This window comes from Lynx rufus, unplaced genomic scaffold (assembly GCF_022079265.1).
Source record: "Lynx rufus isolate CCGP_SWC_20201006 ecotype Redwood Valley unplaced genomic scaffold, mLynRuf1.p SCAF_2, whole genome shotgun sequence".
Lineage (NCBI taxonomy): Eukaryota > Metazoa > Chordata > Mammalia > Carnivora > Felidae > Lynx > Lynx rufus.
The window spans coordinates 39,591,687-39,608,869 of record NW_025814834.1 but is presented as its reverse complement, the minus strand read 5'-3'; the positions used below and the strand labels follow the sequence as shown (position 1 = coordinate 39,608,869).

The following is a 17,183-nucleotide window of genomic DNA, read 5'->3' as shown; positions in this document are numbered from 1 at the left end:
GGAATGATAGCCACATAAACAAATGCAGGACATACCTTAATAGCTAGGTAAGGCCTTGGACCTATGCAGAGCTCTTGTGAAAGCTGGATTATAGAACTCTACCTGGGCCAGGACTCCCCATGAGACAATCGACCCCAAATCTCTACCTGTTTTACCCCCACAAACCAGAAGTTGGGATGTTACTGTTGCTATGATGGGAAAACATGAGTTTAAAGTACGTTGAACTTTAAAGGAGTGAGACCTTAAGAAAATGTGCATTTTCCCCCAATGCTCAGTGCTAAATTGACCTAAACTCTATTTTCTAGCTGTCTAGGCTCTAGGGTAAAAAGAGCATAACTCTGGAAGTGATAGAAAATGCTTTGGCCTTTGTATTAATCAAGGTAGGAAGTGGTCTAATGACCATAAACAAAGAAAGTATTTTAAAAAATGATCTTACAGCCTATTTTTTGCCTTAAGGTACAATAATGGACACTTTGGTAAAATAGGCCCAGATGAATGTCTTTACTCTGATTTATCACTCTTATTCATTTGGAGAGGAGGGAATCTGGAGAGAGGCTAGAAACCTCTTCTTCAGAACTCCCAAGCAAGGGAAAGATCACTCTCCTAGAAGATATGATAGAAGCATGGCAGGGAGATAGGAGAAACTTCTCCCTGGTTAATAGGTCAGGATATTGGCAAAGCAGCATAATACGTTGCATTCCAGGATAATTTATTTGATCTAAAACCTCTTAGGCCCTAGTTAAGTTTTTGATTATGAATTCTTAAAACTGTTCTGAGATTTTTATACTGAAGTCATACCCTAAATGGGAAAACAATTGTTTAAATTACATTTTAGTGCATTAAAAAGTGACCCTTAGTAATTCCAAGTTTTATTGTTCCTCTTCTGAATGCATTGCAGTTCTCGCATGGTGTACCAGATGATGGTTTTGTTTGTGCTTAGGAATGCAAAGGAAAAATCAAACTTTTAAACCTTAGAACAATATACAGCTCAGGGAGGTTCATTCTAAGAGGTATGCAGAAATTGAAACCATCTGAGAAAATAGAAAACGCTTGTCTCTCATAGTGTGTTTGCTGTGGGGTGGGTTAACGGATGAAGTCACCTGAATTATTCCTACTCTTTCTTTTGTTTTTTGCCAAACTTGTTTTAGCTATATTTAAGTAAGTAGAAATATTACTTTGTTGTATTCTCTCTACTATTTTCCTACTAGTTCAAAATAACTGTATAAGCATTTGAAAAATAATTTATATGAAAACTTGTATAAGAACATATAAAGAGGAAATGAGATTGGGATAATCTAGAAGAGCAGATAATCCAAACTCTCTTCTTGATATTAAGTAGTGTGTTCTAACTCCAAAAAAAAGTGACATTTTGATAAGTAAATGTAGCCTTATTATTAAGACTCAGCTCAGAGAGGCTATGGTGCCATCCCATTTTTTCCCTTTACTCTCATGCGTATTTAAGGGGTAAGTAGAATTTCAAAATAAATTTTCATAATGTGCTAGATTGTTCAGGGAAAACTGAACATTTACTATATAGATGTATACATGTGTATACATGCATTATTTAAGGCAAAAATAAAGAACTTTGAAATATGTATTTGTTTAAAAAAATCTCAGTGGTTGATATTAACATAATAACAGCATTGGATCACATTAACAGCTTTGGCAGGCACACCTCATTCGTTGTGTTAATGACACCCTTTGTCAGCAGAAAGGAAGGGATATTGATTTATCAAAAGATGAGTAGATTTGCTTGTTTGGTGTAAATCCCAACTGTATTCCTTTGATCTATTTTTCAAATATTTATCAAGGTTCTTACTGAGAAGGGAGGTGGGTGGAGAAAAAGGGAGAAAAATATGCAGATACCTCTGAAATTTCTAACTAAGATAAGTCTAGGACAAAGATAGATTTTATTTTATTTTATTCATTTTTTTAAAAAATTTGTAATGTTTATTTCTGAGACAGAGACAGAGCATAAGTGGGGGAGGGGCAGAAAGAGAGAGGGGGACAAAGAATCCGAAGCAGGCTCCAGGCTCTGAGCTGTCAGCACAGAGCCCGACGCGGGGCTCGAGCTCACAGACTGCGAGATCATGACCTGAGCGAAAGCCGGACGCTCAACTGACTGAGCCACCCAGGCGCCCCTAGATTTTAAATGAAATAATTCGTCTTGGTACAAGGTCATTATACAAAGATAATTTATACTGCTGTATACTAGCAATGAACAATTAGAAATTGAAATTTTTTTAAAGTGCTATTTATAACACCAAAAAACATGAAACTCTTTGGTTAAATCTAACAAAATATACACAGAATCTGTATGCTGAAAACTACAAATCACCACAAAAGAGATCAAAGGAGACTTGAGTGTGAAGAATGTATACCAGGTTTATGGACCAGAAGACTCAGTATCTTTAAGATGCTAATTTTCCCTATAGTTTAAGTGCATTCCCAGTCAGAATACCAGCAGGCTTTTTCAAATGAGCTTTTTCAAAATTTAATATGGAAACCGAAAGGAACTTGGATAACCAGAAGAATTTTGAAAAAGGACAACAAAATTGACTTTAAGACTTGCTATAAAGCCACAGTAATTGCAACAATTTATATTGGTGAGAAAATAGGCACATAAATCAGTGGAACAAAGTAGAATTCTCTGATATATGGCAACTTATTTTCAACAAAGTGCAAAGGAAATTCCATGTAGAAAGGAAGTTTTTTCCACAAATGTTGCTGTAGTAATTGAATATCTAGTTTCAAAAACCCAAAGAAACCAAAAAAGTTCACACTGTAGACACAAATTAACTGAAAAAAGATCATTGATTTAAATAAAAATTTTAAAATACAGGTTTCCCCTGCTATCCAAAAGTAGTGTTCCAGTGAAACTTTTTGTAAGCTGTAAGGGCTTAAAGCTAAGAAACAGTTACTATTTATATGGAGAAGTTTTTGAGTTTCCCAATACCTTAGGATACATCTTGCCAATGGAAGCACAAAATAGAGACAAAGCACAGGTACTTACACACTTCAGAGCTATGGTGGCCTGACACTGAGCAGGGTTCCTGGGGAAGGAGCTTGGTGGGGCTACTCTGGCTGCTCGGGGTGCAGGCTGCCTCTACAGCGGCTCATGCAAAACAAAGGCTGTTTTTGGTTTTTGCCTTTTTTCGTAAAAGGGAAAAATCCTTTTCAGATTTTTTTTTTTGGTTAGGGAAAACCGGTACTAATGTAGGTCTTTAATGAAAGTGAAGTGGCTGTAATACGAACTTTTGAAAAGTGGGGGTTACCTGTATAAGACTTTCAGAAGAAAACCTAGGAGAAAATCTTTGTGTTCTTGGATTAGGCAAACTTTTTTTATTTTATTTATTTATTTTTTCCCAACGTTTATTTATTTTTGGGACAGAGAGAGACAGAGCATGAACGGGGGAGGGGCAGAGAGAGAGGGAGACACAGAATCGGAAACAGGGTCCAGCCTCTGAGCCATCAGCCCAGAGCCCGACCCGGGGCTCAAACTCACGGACCGCGAGATCGTGACCTGGCTGGAGTCGGACGCTTAACCGACTGCGCCACCCAGGCGCCCCTGGCAAACTATTTTTAGATAAAACATCAAAAGCATGATCCATTAAGGAAAAAGTAATAAAATGGACTTCATAAAAATTAAAAACTCTACACAAATAGCCTTTATTTAAAAAGAATGAAAAGGACTGTGAATAAATATTTGGAAAATATTTGGAAAAATATTTGGAAAATACATCCCTGACAAGAGACTTTTAGGATATTTAAAGACCTCTCAACTCAATAATAGGAAAAACAACAAAGTGGGCAAAAGATTTGAACAGGCATTTCACTAAAGCAATTCTGCAGATGAAAACACATGGGATTACAGGTGCTGGATTTGTCATTATAAAGGGCTATAAAGGATGTGGAACAACTCTCAGAAATTGCTGGTAGGAATGCAGCGTTTTAGAAGGCTAGAAAAAAAAAGACACTCGTTAAATGGCCCAGAAATCCCACTCGTAGGTATCTACTCAAGAAATGAAAACTTATGTTGACAGGAAAACCTGTTTATGTGTACAGTGGCTTTATTCATAGTTGCCCAAAACTGGAAACAACCCATAGGTCCTTCAGCTGTTAACTTGGTTCATCTATGGAGGATTTAGTGTAGTAAAAACCATGACTTCCTGGGGCGCTTGGATGGCTCAGTCATTTGAGTGTCCGACTTCAGCTCAGGTCATGATCTCTCACGGTTTGTGAGTTCTAGCCCCACGTCAGGCTCTGTGCTGACAGCTCAGAGCCTGGATGGAGCCTGCTTCGGATTCTGTGTCTCCCTGTCTCTCTGCCCCTCCCCAGCTCGCACACACACACTCACTTACTCTCTCTCACTCTCTCTCTCAAAAATAAATAAACATTAAAAAAATGACTTTCTGATATAAACTGTAACATGAATGAATCTTATACATATTATGCTAAGAGGAAAAAAAATACCTAGATTCAAAAGACTGCATACTTTATGGTTTCAATTTATATGATGTCCTGGACAAGGAAAAACTATAGGCATTGGTTGCTGAGGAATGAGGGAACTGAGGAAGTTTGCAGGGAAGGGCGGAGGGTGGATAATGAAGTAGTTCCAGAGTTTGATGGTGGTTATGGTTCCATGGTATGTACTTTTGTCAAAACTCATAGAACTCTACATCCAAAAGAGAATGCTGTAAAAAAAGAATTCTACCTTAAAATTTTAATTTAAAAAAGTTTTAACTGAAAATTCATCTTGAGTCTTGATTAGCTAATTCACGCTGTTTGGTTGCTATTCAAGGATGAAATAAATCCTTTTGCCATCCAGTAATATCTGGGGAGGCATCAAGGTCGACATAGTTTGTACCTATGACACAATGTTCTTTGAGTATTAAATAGTGTTTCTTTTAAAACCCTTTTTAATTATTTTTTTTAAGTTTACTTATTTTGAGAAAGAGCACAAGTGGGATAGGGGCAGAGGGAGAGAGAGAATCCCAAGCAGGCTCCATGCTGTCAGCACAGAGCCTGATGTGGGTTTCAAACCCATGAACCGTGAGATCATGACCTGAGCTGAAACCAAGAGTCAGACACACCACTGACTGAGCCAGTCATGTGCCCATGCCCTTTTTTGAAATTATAAAAGGAAACACTTTATTTTATAACCTAAAGACACTTCTCATTTTGTATTACCTAACCCCCTGCTAAGTTAAATTGCCCTCTGAGCATGGTTAATGAGTGAATTAGTGAAAATCTGGTGGGGAAACTTATAGAGGAAGAAGTTAGGAAGCTCTTTGCTTAAGGAAGCTGAGAAAAAAATTAAAAGTCTAGGGTAGAGAAGAGATAAAGCTGCTTTTGAATCCAGGACTTACCAGGAAAATTAAGGATTTAGGATCAGAGGGGAGAAAAAATGCAAGGAGAGTAGTAGTAGATGGAAACTAGAGAATGGCAGTTTAGAAGCTACTGGTAGATAATCTTGCACTAATTTGTTAACTTCTTCCTATCTGTTATAAATTAGAACCTTATCACCATAAGAGTTAAAAAAGAGAACAGATCATGTATTTTTAATATGTAAGGTTAAGACCCACCCCTTCTTTTTTAAGTTTGTTTCTCTACATATGAATGTAATTTCTACGCCAAACATGAGGCTCAAACCCATGACCAAAAGTCTCATGCTCTTCTGACTGAGCCAGTGGGTACCCCTAAAATTGCTTCTTCAGGGAAGGTAATGCCCCAGTATCTATATAATACCTTGCATTGCTAAGTGTTCAGTGATAAATTAGATGTTTGTATATTTAGTAAAACAAAGAAGCTTGTTATAGTTTGTCAGAAATTACTGACTTTTACCCTTTAGCTTTAAAGCTATCGTACTAGCAGTATTTATTCTTCTAGTAATATCTCTGAGAAATATTTGTTTTTTTCTAGCAGTCCAACTCTAGACATACAAGTGTGAGTCTCTTTATTCATTTTACATTTTTAGGATTTTTAGAATTAAGATTTAATTTTTTTCCTGGAAAAATAAAATCTAAACAGCATACAATATACTTACAGTCTGTTACCTCTGTTTGTTCTTAGGCAATTTTTCTTTCGAAAAGGGGCAGAGATAAGAGCAGAGGGCTTTAATTGTTGCTCACGGAAAGAGTAGTGACCAGGTTCTTTTTTTCTACATTTTTGATTTTTTTTTAATGTTTATTTATTTTTGAGAGGGGCGTGGCACAGAGGATCCCAAACAGGCTCTCTGTTGACAGCAGAGAGCCCAGCGTGGGGCTCGAACTCATGAACTGTGAGATCCTGAGCTGAAGTCAGATGCTTAACTGACTGAGCCCACCCAGATGCCATTCTAGGTTTTTGATTTTTTTTTTTTAAACTTTTAAGTGTTTTTTTTAGATTTTGTTTTGAAAGAGAGAAAAAGAGTAGTGGGTGAGCAGGGAGGGGCAGAAGGAGAGGGAGAGAGAGAATCCTAAGAAGGCTTCACGCCTAGCATGGAGCCCTATTTGGGACTCGGTCCCATGACTGTGAGATCATGACCTAAGCCAAAATCAAGAGTGGGATGCTTACCCAATTGAGCCACCCAAAATTTAACATTTCACATTCTACAGAAAATTGACCTTTGCTTTTTGATAAGCAGTTCTTTGAGTTTTCACATGTCTGTAGACTTCTAACAATTCCATCATCCCAACAGTTCCCTTCTTGCAGTCCCATTGTAGTCCTACCCCTGTTTCTGGCGACCTTGGAATGTTCTTCACTGTAGTTTTATCTTTTTGACATATCATATAAATAGAATTGTATATAGCCTTTCAGACTGGCTCTGAGCATCGTGCCTGTGAGATTCACCCAAGTTTTGCCTGTATTAGGTTCAATTAAGTAAAAAATAAATATTTATAATAAAATCTCAGTTATTAAAGGTGTATTTTTATATCAATTTTTTATTTTGTTTCCTGCTTTTTCCCCTTAAATGTGTGTGTAAAATCCTGTGATTGTAAAACTCTCACATTGTGTCTTTACTGCAGGTGATTTTGCAGTTCTTCTTAAAGCTGGCATGACTGTAAGGCAAGCAATTGTATACAACCTCCTCTCTGCCATGATGGCTTACATAGGCATGCTTATAGGCACAGCTGTGGGTCAGTATGCCAATAACATCACACTTTGGATCTTTGCAATCACTGCAGGCATGTTCCTTTATGTCGCCTTGGTGGATATGGTAAGATACTTTATAGTTTTGTGATTATTACCAAATCTGTAAATAGAATGCACCTTCCAGAAATGGAAGAAACCTTTGGATGTAGTTTAAAAGAATATTTTTAAAAATGGAACCCATTTTAAAACATGTGAAATCCTAAATAGTCTATTAGGGAAAGACAAATAGAAGGGTTTCCTCTTTGAAAATCAGTTGAGATGCTGAAAATTTTTGACCAAATGATATTACTATTCAAAGTAATCATCAGTAATATTTAGAGATAATTGTTACACTATTAAAATTTGTAATACTGTGGTGTGGTTTGTTAATAAAATAATTCTTTGAGCTTGTTTTATGGCAAACAAGAAATACTTCTTAGGGAAGCCAATCTTCTGCAGAAAATGGTATATTTTCCTAGGGATTTGTGTAATTTTCATTTTTTCTAACTTTAAAGTTAATAAATCTAAACACTAGCAAATAGTTTTAATTTTACCTTTATATCTTAAATATGTTAGGTAGTGTATTTGCAGAACTAGCAGTTTAATTACTTTTTTTTTAAGTTTGTTTATTTATTTTGAGAGGGAGAGAGAATCCCAATCAGGGTCTGCACTGTCAGCACATAGCCCAAAGTGGGGCTCGATCTCACGAACCGTTAGATCATGGCCTGAGCCAAGATCAAGAGTAGGACGCTTAACAAACTGAACCACCCAGGTGCCCCTACTTTTTGTTTTCAAACATTATGTTCACTTTTCTTCCTGGTAGGATCTAGTAGATGGTCTCATTTCAAAATCATATAACCTGAATTTTTAATGATAGAATTAATGCCTATTTATAATAGAAAATTTAGAAAGTATCAACAAAAGAAAAGAAAAACTGTTTACAGGGTGCCTGGGTGACTCAGTCGGTTAAGCATCCAACTTCAGCTCAGGTTATGATCTCATGGTTCACAAGTTTGAGCCCCGTGTTGGGGTCTGTGCTGACAGCTCAGAGCCTGGAGCCTGCTTCGGATTCTGTGTCTCCCTCTCTCTCTGCCCCTCCCCCGCTTGTGCATGCACATGCGTGCTCTCTCTCTCTCTTTCTCTCTCAAAAATAAAAACATTAAAAAAATGTTGACGCTCTGTACCTACAGTTCACCACTTCCCTATCTTTTCATAGACTCTAACACCTCATTTCTTGTCCCCATGCTCAGCTGATTACCTTACTTCCTGTTTCATGGAGAACCCTGAAGCCATTGAGACAACCTGCCACAGGTTCCCATTACCATTTTTACTCATCTGCCTGTATCCGTTCGTTTACTCCCTTTCCTATTACACTGGAGGAATCTCTGTGTTCCTCAAAGAGGTCAGCTTCTTAAAACCGCTCCCTAGAACTTGTCCTCTTTTCACTAACTTCCTGAAATTCTCCCAAATTCTCTCTCGTGTTGGTCATTTTCCCCTCTCTGCTGGGTCATTCCTACAAGCACGTAAACCTCGTGTACTCCTCACTTCAAAAAGTAGGAGAGAGGACTTTCTTAACTCTAGTTTCTATTTTAGTCCTCAACCACCATTTTCTTCCCTTACAGAGCAATTATGCTTTCTTAATTTTTGATTCTCGTCTCTCTTGAGTTTGGCCATATCAGGTATTCTCCCTGACTGCTGTGCCAGATTGTTATCTGGCAGTCGACCACGATGTTGCTGAGTCCAGTGGTCATTCACCCCATCCCATCTCTGTTCAGCAGTATTTCGCAGTTGCTCATTCTCTTCTCTTTGAAATGCTTTCCTGCCATCACCATCTCCTGGCTTACCACCTTCCCGGCCTTTCTTTCTCAATTTGTTTTCTGATTCTCTTCTCCCTTACCTGTAACTGTGGGTGAAAGCCCTCTAGGTAATTCCATTTAGTCTCACGGCTTTAAATTTTTATTGACTGGTAATTCCTATGTTTACATCTTTAGCAGACTTTTTCCTTAACTCAGTTAATCTATCTACCTGCTTCCCTGACTCTCTGAACAGAAGTACAAGCTGATTATGTTCAGATCGCAGCTCTGGAGATCTGCCAGCCTTAACTTCTTGAACCAGCAACTCCTGTAGGGATTCTCTGTCATACATGATGATTCCATTCTTCTGGTTGCTCAGATCAAAACCCTGACTATCATTCTTTGACTCAAGTCTCTCTGTCCACCCTACCTCTGGCTCGTCTTGGGAGGGCTCCACCCCCTAACCACCTCTGTGGCCACCATGCTCCTTCAAGCCACCACCATCTTCTTCTCTTTAACTTTCTCCCTGCTTTTGCCCTGCTGTTGCCCTGTCCACGACATTCTGGGTTAACAGTCACGTCACTTGTGTGCTTCAAACTCTTTGGTGGCTCCTGTGCATTTCTCTCCCTCTCCCTCTCCCTCTCCCTCTCCCTCTCCCTCTCTAATTTCTTGAACTATACCTCATCTTCTCCTTTTCTCCAGGAGGCACACTCTGCCGTAGGGGCCTGGCTCTTGCTGATCGCTCTATGTGGAATATTTTGCCTGTGGACAGTCTTCGGGCTAGCTTTCTCCCTCCTTGTGAGGCATCCCATCTAAAATTTCAACCGCTACCCCAACATTTTACACATTCTGTCCCTACTTTTTTTCTCCTTTGGACTTAGATCTTGATCTATAAATAATACACTAAACATTTTACTTATTTATTGAGTTCCTTACGGGCCCCACATGGATACCCATTCTGAGACAGCAAGCATTTTTGGTAGTATTTCGTTTACTGCTAGAAAAGTAGTTCACAATTAGTTGAATGAAAAATGAGCTAATTCTTATACTAGGAACCTAAAGATATATATATATATATATATATATATATATATATATATATATATATATATATATATATATATAAAAATGAGAATCTTTCCAGGAAGGATTTAGAGTCTAATGAAGGAGAAAACTATGTTGGCTAAAAAATTGGGAAATAAAATTAGGGAAGTTTCTCTGGAATGGGAGATCTGAGCTGAGTCTTAAAAACTGTTGAATAGTTTATTAGAAGCAAGAGAAAGGGTCATATGAGAAAGCAGAATAATGAATAGCATCGTTCCTTTGACTAGTGAGTCTCCTCCTGGGACTGTATTTTAGAGAAAATAACGCATCATGACTATTGCTATTACAACAAGCAAGCAAACAAAAAACTGTATTAAAGTGTTTTTTGCAGTAGCATTTACAGTGTTACAGTTATATTGGAAATACCCTAAGTGTCCAAGAGGGAAAACTATCCACATATATTTTAGGATTTTAATAACACTGAAATTATTTTTTTCCTAATGTTAAATGGAAAAAGATGGATTAAAAAATTACATCCATAGTCATCAGATGTTGGCCAGATCACGACAGTCCTACAACACACAGTGCTATAAAAGAGAATTTAGTGTAAATTTTATAAATTTTTAATTATAAATTTTGAGGAGCCATTATAGAGTTAAGCAACAATGACATCACATTTTTGTTTTAGACCACTTTGACTATAGGGAGGAAGTTTGTATTCATTTACAATAATTCAGTATGATAGCAACAGTACCAGAAATTTTGGTTTGAGGTACCTTTAGGGTATCCAGGTATAAGCGCCCATCTGGTTTTAAGGGCCTTTGGATAGCAGCTGTTTATCAACCAGTTTGGAAGCGCTGTTGTAGGGCCATACCAGTAGATACTGGCTGGCTTTTGCTGTGCTTATGATCAACAGACATGGGTGTGGGTATTCAGGATTGAATTGAATGTGGGGAAGGCATAGTGCCTCTTCTGGCTGGTATGTGTACCTATCTGGACGGGGTGTTTCTGAGAAAAGTCCTGTATATTACATATGCTTAAACGTTAAGCCAGAATTAAAAGTTTTTGTCTTAATAAAAACTTGAGGAAAGGAGAAAAGATATAATAAAAAATAGTCTTTTTACTAGAACCATGAGTTTGGAAATTGCCTGGTTTAGTCTGAATCTAGAGTTTGGCAAATATTCTGTAAAGGGACAGATAGTAAATATTTAGGCTTTGTAGACCATACAGTCTCTGTCACAGTTCATCAGCTATTCTGTTTGTAGTAGTTTCTGTCACAATTACTCTACTCTGCTGGAAAAGAACAGTAGCCTCCACACTGCTGCCATAGAGTTGGGAACAAAATAGATGATCAGCATGAAGTCATTCTTAAATAGGATCCTCAGGAGACTGTTAAATATACTGTAGCAGTGTCAGATACGGTAGTTGGATTAATTGTACTCATTATTTAATAATGAATAATGGTGTTTCTTCCTAGACAGGCATTATGTTCTTAATACTACATTTCTCCTTGGGGCGCCTGGGCGGCTCAGTCGGTTGGGCGTCCGACTTCGGCTCAGGTCATGATCTCATTGTTGGTGAGTTCAGGCCGCATATCGGGCTCTATGCTGACAGCTCGAAGCCTGGAGCTTGCTTCAGATTCTGTGTCTCCATCTCTCTCTGGCCCTTCCCTACTCACACGCATATTGTCTCTCTCTCTCTCTCTCTCTCTCTCTCTCTCTCTCAAAAATAAATAAACATTAAACAGAAAAAATACTACATTTCTCCTCCCTAAACCCAAAGCACCAAGGTATTGTTTGGAGTAAAGCTTAGTGTCTAAGAGAGTAGCATCTCATTATCATCTGACGATACTCATTGCAAACTTGAAAAACAATACACAGAAAGAGTGGAAGTAAAAAGTAGAAGTAGCTATTCTCGCACAATTTTGACTAGGTGTGGGAGGAAAGACTATGCTTATAATAATGTACATCTCTTTAACAAGTCATATTTACTTAAATAAAAACTTAAGATTTATGCTTCGAACTATGGATTATTCTTAAATGTAATGGTATATGCTTATGCTTTAGAAGTCAAGACTATAAACTTCAGTGAGCTGTGCCTTTAAAAGTATTGGAAACTTTCAGGTTTTTGAAATTTTGTCCTAGAGTATACTGTGAAGGCAGCATGTATAACTTGGGGAGCGGTTCTGCTGGATAGGTTTGATAGACTATTTTCTCTATTATGGGAAGGAAAATAGTGGCCAGAGGGCATAGAGATGCCAGTTAGGTATCATCTGTAAATGTCTGTCCTTGCTGTCAGCAGTTGAATATGAGAATTTTAAAGGAAAGGGTGAAGAAATGAAACAGTTTTGAATTAGATATCCCCCCCAAAGAATATTATGTTCTCAGTGAGTTTAAGATCAGCAAATGTGGGAAATGTGGTGTTCTTTTGGAGAATTTTATTGGCAATAATAAGTTGTCTTATCCTTCAGCATAAAGTAAATGCCAGAAGTGACAAGGTCGATGGATGGTGACTTTAAAAAATGACCAATGCGCATATTATGTGCATTCGTTTGGGATTTAGGAGGGAACAGATTTCGTATTTACTTACTACACAGCTAGAGCATGAACTTTGTCAGTGCTTGAGTGAAATCTGTGTTACAGATAGCATTATGTTGAATAGAATAATTTATTTGTAGTTGTGCTTTATCCATTAGTTTAAACTAGAAGAATGTTTTAAAAAGTTGAGAATATTATTACAAAATTGCTTGTAAGTATCTGTTTTGTTTTGTTTTCGTTTTTTCCAGCTTCCAGAAATGTTGCATGGTGATGGTGACAATGAAGAACATGGCTTTTGTCCAGTGGGGCAATTCATTCTTCAGAATTTAGGATTGCTGTTTGGATTTGCCATCATGCTGGTGATTGCCCTCTATGAAGACAAAATTGTGTTTGACCTCCAGTTTTAACCATTCCCAGTCACCATTGTGGATTACGAGAATGTTCCCATGCAGCTGTGCAGCTGTTCCTAGTGCTGTGCGCACATTTTGCTCAAAGAAAAGTCAGTGGCTTGCACTACTTACAAGTTCCATAGATCTGAGCCTAACCACAAAAGACTGGTTGGTGCTCAGTACTGCTTTTCCCTGTGTGAAGGGGTCTTTTAAAAATACAAAGCTTGTGATAAAGAAAGGAGAAAATGGGACTCCATGAACCAATGTCGATATAGGTTTAAGACTTTTAAAAGAATAATCATATAAAACACTAAAGTAGTCTCTTTGGTAGTAGAAACTTCTGTGGCTATGCAGAAATAGAAATTGAACCAAAAAAATCATTTAAACTTTAAAAATATTTTAAATGGACTTCGGGCAGACTTTTCTTTGTGCTAAAAATGAATTGTAGCATCCTTTAATTCAGTTACATATATACATAAGGTAATGGGGATCAACTTGATACAGTTTTGAAACTGCATTAGGTAGGCTATAGGAACTAGAGGAAGGCTCAGGCTGCATTAGAGTATGAATTTAGCATTGGGAAAAGCCCTTATTCTTGAATCTAGAGTTACTATTTTTGTATATATTGGCATAGTGTTTAAACTTGCAGCCTAAACTACTGAAATCTGTGATTGTATGTTTGTGTGAGCTTCAGTTTAACGAAAGATTCATAATGGTTCTTCGTATTAATATTATACTTGGTGTTTGGGTGTTTTTTCTTTCAAACTTTAATTTTGTTTTTGTTTTGGGATTTTTGGTGGGGGTAGGGAGTTGGAGCATGTGGTAAAATGTTTTTTTCATTCAAAGTGTAACCCTCTAGGAAATATCAGAACAAAGAAGAACCCAAACATGATCTAAATATTCAGTTCTGCTACTTTAACAGTACTAACTAGTTACTTGGGAAATTTAAGTTCTAAATGTATGCATTGCTTTACCAGCTTGGCTTTGGAACCTAGAGCACATGCTGTGACTGGCAGTGAGGTAAGGCAGAAAATCCACGTTTACCATATCCTAATCTGTATGTCCATTAAAATGGTTATGAGGAAAATCTCCATCGATACCATAGCTAGCATGGTACCGAGTGACTTGGGAGATACACTTAAATAACTCCGCTAAAATCACTTAATCATTTTGTGCCAAGATACGCTGTTGGTGCCTGATAGGGGTTGGTCTCTTTTATAGATGCCCTGTTCTACCATAATTGAGTGATTTGTGAGAAGTGCGAGCCGTGTTTATCCTGAATTTTGACCCAGTAATTTGTAGTACTAGTCACATTGCATGTAGCTTTCTGTTGACGTCTTGTGCCACACGCCTTCATTCATGCCAGGTAAACTGTATTTGAACTATGTGCAGGCAGCTTGGTTTTAATCTGCTTGGCTACCAGTGCGGCTGCTTTAAAAATCTTACTGTTCAAATATTTAAGAGCCAAACTCTTTCCATTCCATTTACCATGTTTTCATTTCCTCCTCCTTTTCCTCAGCCCCTTTCCTCTTACTTCATGAACTTTAAACAAAAAAATAAAACTTCGAGAGCAGCACATGTTTCCAGGTATTAAGAGTATTGCCAGTGTTTCTTCTTTATGCTGTGAGCGAGGAAGCTTAGGTGTTATTTCCTTAATTTGTGCCTGAATTTGAAAAATTATTTCTGGCTTTTCTCACGGCCTCCTGTAATAAGTAGGTTTTGGTTTTCTGTTTTTTTTTTTTTTTTTTTTTTTTTTAACATAGAATATCTTCAGCATTGGGCACTGAATTAGGACAGCCTTCATCTCATTGCTTGGCCCTTCAAGCAACCTAGTAAAAGGTGCTGTTATTTTATTTAGTACTGCCAACTTCGAGTGATTAAAATATCTTGCTTTTTGAACCAAGATATATAATTCATTTTTGCATTTTTTATACCCAAGGAAGATTCTGCATTCCGGCATTAAATCTGCTTAATTTTAAAACTTTTATGAAAAGCAACAGTTGGAATATGCTCCCCGTCTTAAAGGTCTGGTTGAAAACAAACAGGTTCTGCTGAAGTATATAAAGTTTTATATTCTCTCAAAAAATGGTATTACATTATCTTCATTTGCTAGATTTTTTAAAACCTGTTAAGAGGGCTGTAACAGTTGCTGCTAGTATTTTGTTAGGGTTCCACCAGTATTTAGTTTTCATGTCATTCTGATGTATAGTTTCAAGTCTGACCAGACAATCTGAATTCCACTACATTTCTGTTCGGCTCCAACATTCCATTGAGCTTGACCAGTCTAATTTAACATGTGTTTGTTGGAGGTTGTTAATGTTACTTGTACAATGCTGTCACTGTGTGACATCCATATGAATTTTGGTGTATATCACATTGCATTCAATCAGCTGTGATTATGCGTAGAAATACAATAGTAACTAGATGCAGTGTGAATTTTTTCCATTAACAGTAAGTCAGTGGCTTAAATATGATTATGGTCCTGCAAGGTGATACTTGCTAAAATATCTAAACCTTTTTTTGTTGTTGTAACTGAATCATTTTTAAAAAAAATTTATAAAGCTGGAAATGATCAAATGCTGTTTTTTTCATTGTCAACAGTGGTGTGTCATTTTATGTATGTTCCTAATGCTTATGGAACTCTCCCAAAATAAAGTTATTCAAAAAGAGCAAATATACCAGTGTGTTTTCTTTAGTCTTATTTCAGAACATTTCCTTACACTGAAGCATGAGTCATTTTAAATATAAGCGGCATTTGCACATAAATTTCTAATTTATACAGCTTTAGTGAAATTGACTTAAACCAAACTGCTTTATTTTCTATTCTACCATCCAACAAGAAGTTGGAACACGGAAATGGTATCTTCTGATTATGAATTAAGTTGACATAATAATGCTACACCCCGTCCAATCCAGTGCTCCATGGGTTGATCCGAGGGAAGAGTCATGGCAATCACAAAATTTGTAGAATGTCCAGTGGTGGATAATGTTCCTCTCCGCTCACTTGTCTTATACAATGGAGCAACATAACTCGGTCGTTCTGGTATGTCTACCCTCTTGCAGGGCTTTAGCCACATCTGGAAGAAAATGCATAAAACTTCACGTCAACAGTGTTGATATTTACATTTGAACCTAATAGGGTATTGTTAAGTTAGTTCTATATCTGCAAATTTCTATGGCCCAAATAGATCTTTTTGTTAGCAGTGCTTCCATTCTCAAGGTATTTAATTTGCAGTTGTTTTAGCATTTTTTATAACTGAAGTATAATTAACAGTGTTGTATTAGTTTCAGGTATACAACATAATGATTTGACAATTCTGTACCATCACTCAGTGCTCACCAAGTAAGTATACTTCCCCCAATGTCACTGACTGACTGTACTCACCATATGGGTGTGTTTTCACATAACGGGGTGTTTTCATCTCCACATTTATTTTATAACTGGAAGTTTGTACCGCTTATTCCTCTTTATTTCACCCACATCCCCCCGCCAACACACCTCTCCTCTAGCAACCACCAACTTGCTCTCTGTATTTAAGAGTCTGGTCTTTTTTTTTTTTTTTTTTCTTTGTCTTGGTTTCTTTGTTCATTTGTTTAAGATTCCACATGAGTGAAATCATATGGTATTTGTCTTTCCCTGATATACCTTCTAGGTCCATTCATGTTGCTGTAAATGGCAAGGTCTCATTCTTTTTTATGGCTGAATAATATTCTATTCTGTATGTTATGTATATATAATATACATGTACACATACACACACACACATATATATGAGGAACCTCCATACTGTTTTCCATAATGGCTGCACCAGTCTGCATTCCTACCAACAGTGTACGAGGGTTCCTTTTCTTCCACGTCTTCACTAACACCTGTTTCTTTTTGATTCTGGCAATTCTGACAGGTATCAAGTGATCCCTCATTACAGTTTCATTTGCATTTCCCTGATGATTAGTGACGTAGAGTGTCTTTTCATATGTTTACCACCTGTAGGTTCTCTTTGGAAAACTATTCAGGTCCTCTGCCCATTTCTTTTTTTTTTTTTTTTTTTCAGTCTTGAGTTATAGAAGTTCTTTATATATTTTAGATACTAACCCTTTACTGGATGTAATCATTTGCAAATATCTTCCCCTATTCAGTAGGTTGCCTTTTTTTGTTGGTTTCCTTCTCTATGCAAAAGCCTTTTATCGTCCCAATAATTTATGTTTGCTTTTGTTTCCCTTGCCTCAGGAGACCTATCTAGAAAATATTGCTAAAACCACTGTGAAGGAGATTACTGCCTATGTTTTCTTATAGGCATTTTATTATT

The 17,183-nt window shown here is 37.2% G+C and overlaps 2 protein-coding genes across 3 annotated transcripts in view; one reads left to right on the top strand and one right to left on the bottom strand.

Annotated features, from left to right (window-relative positions):
* Positions 1 to 15,550, top strand: part of SLC39A10 (solute carrier family 39 member 10) — a 144,287-nt gene extending 128,737 nt beyond the window's left edge. For both annotated transcript variants that reach the window (XM_047082612.1, XM_047082611.1), the window contains 2 exons: positions 7,008 to 7,198; positions 12,736 to 15,550. In XM_047082612.1, the coding sequence (XP_046938568.1) occupies positions 7,008 to 7,198; positions 12,736 to 12,894 (350 nt within the window). In that variant the 3' untranslated portion in view covers positions 12,895 to 15,550. The remainder of the gene's footprint in view (positions 1 to 7,007; positions 7,199 to 12,735) is intronic.
* A 196-nt stretch (positions 15,551 to 15,746) lies between these two features.
* DNAH7 (dynein axonemal heavy chain 7) overlaps positions 15,747 to 17,183 on the bottom strand; it is a 251,476-nt gene continuing 250,039 nt past the window's right edge. Inside the window, exon 64 of the mRNA XM_047084071.1 lies at positions 15,747 to 15,953. Coding sequence (XP_046940027.1) covers positions 15,747 to 15,953 — 207 coding nt within the window. The remainder of the gene's footprint in view (positions 15,954 to 17,183) is intronic.